General features: G+C 45.1%; 1 protein-coding gene across 1 annotated transcript; it reads right to left on the bottom strand.

The window, feature by feature from the left end:
- Positions 1 to 1,402: 1,402 nt before the first annotated feature.
- On the bottom strand, positions 1,403 to 10,189 carry LOC127567249 (probable G-protein coupled receptor 139). Its single transcript, XM_052009932.1, has 4 exons — positions 10,089 to 10,189; positions 9,845 to 9,945; positions 4,408 to 4,593; positions 1,403 to 2,310 (listed from the first exon to the last, which is right to left on the bottom strand). The coding sequence occupies exons 1-4, from the start codon at positions 10,187 to 10,189 to the stop codon at positions 1,403 to 1,405; spliced, it is 1,296 nt and encodes a 431-aa protein (XP_051865892.1).
- Positions 10,190 to 10,308: the final 119 nt, after the last annotated feature.

Here is a 10,308-nt window from a genome sequence, read left to right as displayed (position 1 = left end):
CAAGGCTTTTAACAAGGAACCCCCTTGATAGGTTGGTCAAAAATGTTAATGCATAAGTGAACCGAGACATGTTGGAAAACTAGATACAAAAGGGCTTGGTGATAGGAGGCAAAGTGTAGTCGTGTCGGATTCTTTCTCTGACTGGTGGTCTGCAAGAAGTGGTGAACTGCAGGGACTGATGGTGGGATCTTTCCTTGTAAAATATGAGCTAATATGCTTTGGGAGATCAAATTCCGGTCGGGCATAGAGGATAAATAGCTGTGACCTTTGGAGCATTGATATGCATTGAGACCTGGTGATGTTAGGCCACAGCTCTCTGACAGCGGCACAAGAAACGGATAGTGTAGTGCAAGGGGCTTTTGCCATACTTGCCTTCGAAGGCCGAGGCATGAGTGAAATAATTCGGACTCAGTGTTTCAGCCGTACAAAGCACTGGTTAGACCAGTCTCATATATTGTGTGCGGTTCTGCTCGCCAGAATGAAGGATGTTGTAGTAACAGAGAGAATGTAGAATAAATTCACCAGGATGTTGCCTTAAAGGGAGAATGGCAAGGGAGAATAAGCTAAAAGGAGAATTTTGATTGGCTGGAACGTAGGAGACCGTGGGTGACCTCGTAGATGTTTATACAATTATTTGGGGGCATGGATTGTATAGGTAGTCAAAATCTTTGTTTTTACCCCCAGGCCAGTGGTGCCGAGAAGTAGATGCCACGGATTTAAGTGAGGGGGAGAACTTTAAAGGAGATCTGAAGGGAATTGTTTCACACAGACCGTGGTAAATATCTGGAACGAACTGCCCGAAGACGTGGTGGAGGCAGATACGATTACAATGTTCGAAAGAGGTTTGGATAGATCCTTGGTTAAGAAAGATGGAGAGCGGTACGAACGGTCTGCAGGTAAGTGGGATTAGCATAGGTAGGCGTCACGGTCGGTAAGGATGAGGTTGGCTGAAATCTATACGATCCTTGGATTCTCTGGTACCAGCTGGGAGAAAGTGCCTCTGTCACAGAGCTGACCGCTGCCAATCACCGCTGCCGGAAGTATAAAAGGCATTGTGATTGCTCCAGCTTGATCTCGCCGGCTCTGTAACCAATTGCACCGTGGTTGTGGATAACAACAGTGTCAATTCGGCCGTCAAACACAATGAGCGAATGAACTCAGTTTAGTTTGAGATTCCAAGCTTGTGATCATGTCACGGCTTTCAAGAACGATCCTGCATCGGAATGAAGTCGATGGTTATTTTACTCAAAGTCCATTTAATGGGCCATTCTATAATTATTCAACACAAAGGCTTAAAAAGCAGCTGGAATCCGTGACCTGATGACAAAGGCAGGGTGATTAGCGCTAGTGGTTAAGGACTGTTACAAATTAGCTTTCGATATTAAGGACTATATGCTTTACTTTAACTTCTTTTCAGCAATATTAGAGCGAAAGTCCAAGGAGATTTTAACACCGTCGCCAGCTCCTCTCTGAACTTTGTCTGGGTCGCTGCATAAATACAGGTGTTGGTGCATGAGCTCAGATACATCAGCATGTAGCCGGCTTCAGTGGCGACATAGGCAGGATCGGTGTAATTCCCGTCGTAATGCGCGGTTCCTGCGAGTCTGGTGGTCAGAAAGCTCACGGCCACCGTCAGCCACAACAGAATAAAACTTCCCGACACGCTGAAAAGTAAAATGATGGATTTCCTGCGGGCTTCCATCTCCGGATCCTTCTGCGTCTGACTGCTGTGACCCCGCAGTTCGCGGCGCACTTTACTGGCCACTAAAATGCGCCTGACTGTCAAGCAGTTAAACAGGGATATCAGAAAGAAAGGGACTATTACAGTTAAAATGCTCTGCAGAAATGACCACGCGACGCCCACGGGGGAGCTGACGAACCAGGCGTTGGGCTGGCAGCCCCAGTGAACACCGTCAGTTACACGTGCAGGTTTATATTCAAATAGATACGGGGCGCTCTGTAAATGTACCAGGAGTAGCACGGTTATAATACCAGCAACAGCGGTCCTCACAGTACAGTACATTGCTTTAAACTTCTGAAAACAGATAGCTACAAAGCGGTCAAATGTGAAAAGGACAGTATACCAGACGGACGTTTGCAGGCTGCTGGACATGAAGTATAGAACGACCTTACAAGCGGATGTGTAGGACAGAAAGGATACTGGAAATTGGTACATAACGATATGGTACCCGATTACACAGAATATCATCACCAGTAGATCTGCCGTTGCCATGCCGACCATGTAGAAGGAGATACATTTGGAAAGGCCGCAATTCCCTCTGAAAAGAACCACCATCGTCAGCAGGTTCGCTGTTGGAAAAGACACAGGACGTGATTGACAAAAACGGCGGGAAGATGGGTTGTCCGAGCTCATTGTGGAAGTGCCGCTCCGACTGTTATCTGCAGAATTAACGGGGAAGTTTATCCAAATAGAAGATATTCTTCAGCTAGTGAGGTTGAACCATGTTCAGCCGGCTCCTTGAATTTCAACTTGGGAGTGTGGCGACGGAGAGTCCTTGGATTTCACATGGGCAATGTAACCTAGAGGGGGAGAACTGTCCCTCACTGCCGGCACTACTGTTTCAACCCGAGAAATTAGAGGTGATAAGATCAACGGCTTCTGTCATAACGCTCTTCCATCTACACGCTCCTGACTGAAGACCCACACTCAGGTATTCAGGAACCGTTTCTTCCCCTCCCGTCGTCAGATTTCTGAACAGTCCATGACTCCATGAAGACTATCTCATTATTCATTTTTTCTGCAAGATTTATTTATTTTCTAATTTATTGTAATTTTATGTCCTAGCACTGTAGTTCTTCCGCAAAACAAACACATTTCCTATCATATAAGACAGTGATAACAAACCTGATTCTGTTTCTGACTTCAATGGCTCTTGCTCTCGTAGCACCTTTCAGGCACCTGTCACGGAGGCGCTGTGCGCTCAGCAGTGATACAGCTGCAGACAGTAGGTTGCAGGAGGGCCGGCCGATGTGAAGTCGAGAGATCCCATTCAGCGCTACTCTCATCATTTTTGAGCCAGCAGTGGCGGGGAGTGAGAGGCGACTTGCTCGATGTCGGTCACCAGTTCCCTGGTGAAACAGAAGGACTCGTTCCCGCCGCCTACACAAGGTCTCAGTGAAGAGGCTGGGGAACAGAGCCGCACTTCACCGCCTGAGGAAATTTTACTCTATTTACAGAATATGCCCTCTTGTACCGAAGCGAACAGATTGGAGGAAACTAGAGAAGGTTCAGATTCGACTGCAAATAAATAAATTTATCCTCTTGGAAATTCTGAAATCATTTGCTATTCCAATCCGCAACACTTAAATCATCCTGCACTGTTGGTCGCGCTCATTACCGCCATAGGAAGAACTGGGGGAAGTGTTAAATTCATCTCTCCGCCTCAGTTTCTGATTCGCATGTTAGCGATGTGGAATATAATTTTCCAACTATTACGTATCATCAAAGATACTATTTGAATAACACAAAGGCGAAAACCGCAGTGTGGTTCAAATGAATCTGAAACCCCCGGGTTCTCAGCGACGCGGTGCGCAAGAAACTGAAAACAAACCACATTCTCGGGCAGATGAGAACATATTTGGTAAAAGGAGTTGGATTGAAGGGACATCCTGACGGCGGAACGATATCGATCGGAGCAAAGGTCTGAGGACGGATTCTCAGATCCCGCCGACTTGGCAGAAGAAAGTCAGACCTGGTTGAGATTAGGAGAGCAGAAATAGAGTAGGGGAGCAACGGAGGTATCCAGCATGACGAGTAAAAGAGAGCGAAAATGAAAGAAGGAGAGACAGAACGAGAGAGAGAGAGTCATAGAGACCGGGATAGAGAGACAAAGAGAGGGGGAGAGAGAGAGAGAGAGACAGAGAGAGAGAGAGAGAGAGAGAGAGAGAGAGAGAGAGAGACTAATGAAGGGAAGCAGATTTCAGCCTCAAACTCCGTTCCTTGTCTAATTATAACCGCCTGCTGGGAGTCGGTCTCTGCTGCGTCGGGAGATGGTCGATCAGACAATGTTCACACGATTCGACCTTTTCCTTGAACACAAGTTATTTCACGAAAACATTGTTTCGAAGCATCATGCTAGCAGCAGTCCGCGGTCATCAGATTAAAACGGGCAGCGACTACCAGCGGCAGAGGAATGATTTCTATGGATTTTGCCCGTCACCATTTGGGAGGGGCGGTCATGAACCTGGCCCTGTGTCGGTGTAGAGAGTGAAGCTGAGCATCCTGACACCGTCACTCTGAAGTGTCTCCGTGCCAGCTAGGTCTCGAGTGGGCGGAGGTGTGGATTTCACCGATACAAACCACCCGTCCAAATGACTGTTCATCGGAATCTGTCCATGAATATTCGCACAGCGCATAATTGCAATAGGACAGGATGGGCAACTTACCAGGAACACCAAAAGCTGCGAGAATCGGGTAGAACACGTTCCTTACATGTCGGATTGTTAGAAGCGCCATTTCTCCGGGATTTCGTGAACTGTGCCCGAGTCGTGGCTCCACCTGTCTGCGCGCCTGAGCTCTTGAGCTCCCTTCCCTTTTATACGGCGATCTGTTCCCCGGCGACAGAAAAACAACTGCACAATAACCAGGGTTAGTTACAGTCAGTTGACAAACAAGGAACCCTTTGTCGTTCAGTGCCACTGCGGCACCAGGGGGAATACTGAAGCTCAGTTCATTAATTTATCTCGGAATGCTGACAATCGAACTATTTTCAGAGGTGTTCGGCGCATTTCTGATTGAAATACCTGACATGATCTTTCATTTAATTCTATCTTTGTCTTCATACTTATTTTATTTGATATTAATTCAGTGAAATCCTGACCCATACATTACAGAGCTAATATTAGTTCAGAATGTGCAAAAGATTGACCTTGAATCAATGTTCACATTGTGTGAACATTGCAAGTGCCCAGCGTATTCTACATTAGTGGTGGCTACTGTTGCCCAATGTAAGTGCAGAGACCACATTCTAATATTATCACCTTATTCGAAGATTATTGGCAGTTCTTCAAATACAATGAAATCACCGACCCATTGTGCAAGCACGATTGGTGATGTCAACACTACCTTTATTGACGGTAGCTCGAGTTTGAACATTTGAAGCTTAAACATCTCTATGAAAACCGTCGGTGATAATTTGCAAATGTTACCAATGCGGAACGTGCACCGAAGTTTCTGACTTCAAATAATCTCTCATTAACTGATGTTGAATTTCATTTCTCAACAATGGTTTCCAATGTCCTCCAACGTTACTGATTGAATTATCATCCGTCACTGTTGGTTGCCAGTATCCTCACCGCTACTGATGACGAATATGCAACTGCTATTGGAGGGCTCCTTCCAACCTCCTACCTTTTCTATTTTAAGTCATGCCGCACAGAGAACGTGAGAGTGGCAGTCTCAATTTTATCTCCTTCACTCACAGTCACAACCTCCTCTCTAAGTATGCAGCGCTCCACAAATATAGATTTAACAAGCTTGCTGGAAAAGGGTTGATCTTGTTTGGCGAACTGACCCCTTCGACGTCGAAGCTGAACACCGCCTCTCCGGCAAATCCCCATGCTTCCTACTCGGTCCTGACACTCAACCCATCAGAATACAATGCCTTTGTCTCCAGGACGATCATTGATGTCATTTTCCCGGAATCGTTTCTTTTTGTAGTTCATGGTTCCCCAAAGCCACGTATTCTGCGTCTGTCTGCGTCCGCACTGTCACTGTCCCAAAGAATAAATTTCTTTGAAGCCCTCCTCCAATATCTCCTTTCATATTTCTTACCGCAGTTCCCCTAATTCCCTCCCTCACTTGAACTTGACAATTTCTTGAACCAAATCGGCCCATTCTCACAGGGCCCACACAATAGATCCAAGTGAAGCAGTGATTCACTTGTACCTCGTCCAATTCAGTCCACTGAAACCAGAGTTCACGAGAAAGTCTCCTCCTCATTAGGTGACCACTCTTTAGTCACTAACGTCCAACCAACAAGCGTATCCCCGCGACTTCAGCTTTTACCACTTCAATTGCCTATCCCCTTCCCACTGAAATACCCTGCACTGTTCAAGTGAAAGCCAAGTCAAGCCCCGTGTCGGGCATCTCATAGCCATTTCTAGTGACATTGGGATGACCGCAGTACACGTAGTTGATGGACAGGGTGCTAATGGAGTAAATAATTGCCGCCTACAGAAATGTCTGGTACTGCAAGTTTGGTGCAGAACAGCTCCGTTTGAGGAGCCTCAGGCCGTTTTAAATATCCCCAAATCGGACTTTACGTCTGATGCTGAGCAGAGAGATTTTATTGCAATAATTGAACCACGAGGTGTACAGAAGCCCATTGTTGGTCCAATACTCATTAGGAGGCAGAAAGATAAGAAATATACAAGAAACGCATGGATATACGAACACTAAGAGGTTATTGAGCTGAGTGAGGTAATTTCTTCTCAGTTCTATTTTAAATAAACTTCCATTTATCTTGACACTGAGCATAAATTCTAAACTCCAAACCATCGTTCCTCTTTCCCCTGTCAGGGGCTCAAGGAATAAGGGGCCCCACCCACAAAGTCTGTCCTCGTATAACATACTCCATACCACAAACAAATCTAGTAAATCTTATGCTCAAATCTTTTCCGACAAACATATCCTTCCTTGAGTAATGCAACCAAATATGTGAACAATAATCCACGTTATCTTGTCAATTCCCTCTCTAAATACACTTAGTCGCAGTTGAATTTGTGCTCCAATCACTGAACGACTACGAACAACAAACTATTTTACTCCCGCATTACATGTTTCACCTGCGAATTAACTTTCAGTTCCGTGTGTACAAGTGTCCCCAGTTCCTTATGAGTATCGATACAACATGGCATTAATGCAAACCGTCAACCTTTTTTGTTTTCTCCATGAAAGTAGACAGTCTCACATTTTCCCGATTACATAATATCGCTTTGTTGTTTCCATTCACTCAACTTCTATATTCCAAAAAAAACTGTTTTGCATTCTTATCTGTTCTCATATTCCCACAATATAACATTTGGTACCCTCGGATGAAGGATTGTTGTATATTGTGAACAGCTGGGGCCAAAGTACCAAGCCCCGTGGTATCCCACATCACAGCGCGCAGATAAAGATCGGACCATTGCTATTCTTAGTTGTCTGTCTGTAGAAGAACTCTCAATTCACGCTTGTGCAAGAACTTCAGAAAATACAAGTATGACGAGGGCATTCAGCGGTTAATATGATCATCGTTGATCTGCCTCAGGCCCTTTCTCCTCTTCTTGCCAATTTTCAAGTGGTCTCACTGTTCTGATATTTAAAAACTGTTATCAACTTCCTCTTCAAAGTAACGCAATGAACTGGTCCTCACAAGCTCAGCGCAGAGAATTCCAATGATACATCACCCTCTCCAACAAGTTGCTACGTATCTCCCTTTTAAATGACCGCACTCTAGTCCTGTAACTGTATTCCATTCTCTAGTTCGAGAGTCTCCCATTAGTGGAAAGCCTCGACATCTATCTTGTATTACTTTTTTTTTTACAAGATATTTACGAGTAAACTCCGAAGAATTTCGATCCAACTTCTTCAACGGCTCACGATAGAACAACCCTCACATCCCAAGAATTAGGCTGCTGAATATCTACTGGTCTGCCCCAATTTGTAGTTTATTCTGTGTTCAATGGAGGGGGGTGTTCGTTAAATGATGCAAAATAGAGCTGGCGTGGTCCCATCGGTTGGAAAAATATCTCCCGATATCTAAACGCCAACCTGCGCAATGCACGTCATTATACCAATGCTTATACTGATGCTTTCCCATCCAGTTGCTGCACCTACCTGCTACTTTTGTGATCCGTGATAAATAACACAAAGGTCCCTTTGTGCTCCGGTCATCTGTAATCTTTCTCCGAGTTGACAATAGTCGACCTTCAGATTCATCAGAGTAAAGTCCATAACCTCGCACTTTCCCATGACTAAACCCCATCCTTTTTGCTTTCTCACTCAATCTTGTTTGCAGAATACAAATATCCTCGTCACAGCGTCCCCCTGCACCTACATTCGAGTCAGTGATAAACTTGGTGCCTTACATTCTGCACTCACCTTTTAGGCCATTAATATAAATAGGAAATTATTAAGGCCAAGGACCAAAATTCTTGAGGAATGCCATTAGTTACATCTTTCCAGCCTGAAAATGCCAGTTTATGATGATTACCTGTTTGCTTTGCCTTAAATCATGTTGACCTTCTTACAACTCGTTTCTTTCACTTACGAGACTTTATCTTCTGCACCAGCCTTTTATGTGCCAAAAGTCTTCTGGAAATCCAAGTTTGTCACATCTGCAGATTTGCCTCCACGAATTCCCCGAGCTCTGCGAAATCTGTCAAACACGAGTCTCTTTTCATAGAACCATATTGACTTGGTTTGATTGCATTAAACAGCTCTAAATGACGAGTTAATTCTTCCCTAATAAGAGTTTGCAGCATTTCTCCAACAACAGAATTTGAGCTAACAGACATCCAGTGAACTGTTCTTTGATTTTCTCCTTCCTTGAACAATGCAGTCATATTTGCAGCTTTCTTATTCGGGGAACTCGGTGAGTTTCAACAAAAATCAACAACGGCTCCACTTCCTCTGCAGCCATTTCCTTTAAAACTCTCGGGTGCGAGCTGTTGGTACCAATGATTTGCGCCAATGCCCTTCCCTGCACGATTTTTACAAGATCTCCCACAGAACCGCCCATATCCTTCGGAAAACTGGCAATAACCTGCGATGAGAGCTATTGATTACGCTTTGATCTTCATTTCCTGTTTCTAGTTATTCATTCTCCAGTCTCACTGCTCCGGAACCCTACCCTTACCCGACCTACCTTCTTTATTTTATACTCCCCTGTGTTTGTTTTGGTACGTTAAAATTACGAATTTTCATTCCATCATTTCCTCCAACATTATTCAATTATTCGTCTGTTGGTGATCGTTCCTGTAAGATGTCCACTCCTCTGCTCTAGCACTAGATCTTTCCACCTTTTGTATTCTTGGCCTTTGTTAGTTTGCTGCAACAATCTCAAAAAGGTCGGTCCTGCCGTCATTCCACTCGCAATGTCATGGCACTTTCGCAACAACCATATTATTTGCATCACCTATCCGTTCGCTTCGTCCTTTCCTACATCGAGGGACGCAAACGTTTTTTTTTGCAGGAGAAGAAGCGATTCACCTGCACGTATTTCAAACTAGTACAATGTTTCCTCTGTTCGCAATGTGTCCTTCAGTCCATTGGAGAAACTAAACGCAGATTCAATCTGCAGAGCATCTGTATTCATTCCACAGTCGTGAACTTAAGCGTCTAATTGCTTGCTATTTGAATTCAGCATTCCTCACCGATCTTTTTGTCTGTTGTTCCCAACACTGTTAAAATGAACCCCAATGAAAGGGTAAAGAACAAGAACACTTCTCCTGTCTGGGCAATTTGCTACCTTCAAAACTCGATATCAAAGTCTCCAAATGTAGGTTCATCGCACTTTCTGTCAGGTCATTGGTGGACATTTCTGCCCATCAGGAATCTGCTATTTTAGTTCAAGTTTTTCCTTCTGTACCTGGCCTGCTGGGCGTGTCCGAAGTCCTGGCTGGGAGAGCATAAAAGCAGATGTCTCAACCGATGAGCGATATTGACTTTGTTCTTCCCATCCCTCCTCCAGCCTCCTCTGCCGCAAATACCTGACATTTCCCTATTTTCCCGTTCTCCAGTCTGAAATATTGACGTTTCTCCCTACAGAGACGCTGCAGGACCTGCTGAGTGCTTCTTGTATATTAAATTCAGCTCGCTCCATAACACGCCTTCTCTCACTGATTGGGCTGGACGCAAGCACTCGATTCAACTTCCCGATCATCGCACGACCAGGTGCCATCCCCATGATCTTGTGCCACACATGCGCTGCACTGATCCCACTGAGACGGATTAAACACAGTGAGTGCGCTAATCAACAGCCGCCAAACTCATCGCCTGTCAGTGAGATGCGTGCGTGTTGCCAGCCATTTCTTTGTCCAAGTAAACATCATTCTCACCCTGTAACCAATAACGAGAGGATTACCCCGTGGAGAGAACGGCTGCAGAGTCCGCTTCCCGCTTCACTCCCCAACTCGCGGCCAGACCTGAAACCCCGACAATGAAACGTCTTTTCTCTATTTTCATTTCCGTCTGCTGGAAACGGGGAGTATTTGTGAGCGTGGAGCATTGAATAGAGAGATGAAGTGTCAGTTCCTCTGTCTGAGGAAGTGAGGAGGGCGGGGAGTCTAGAAACTGCCCTCCGA

The sequence above is a fragment of the Pristis pectinata genome, unplaced genomic scaffold (genome assembly GCF_009764475.1).
Source record: "Pristis pectinata isolate sPriPec2 unplaced genomic scaffold, sPriPec2.1.pri scaffold_63_arrow_ctg1, whole genome shotgun sequence".
NCBI classification, from domain to species: domain Eukaryota; kingdom Metazoa; phylum Chordata; class Chondrichthyes; order Rhinopristiformes; family Pristidae; genus Pristis; species Pristis pectinata.
Note: the sequence above shows the minus strand (reverse complement) of the source record. Positions and strands in the feature narration are given on the sequence as shown.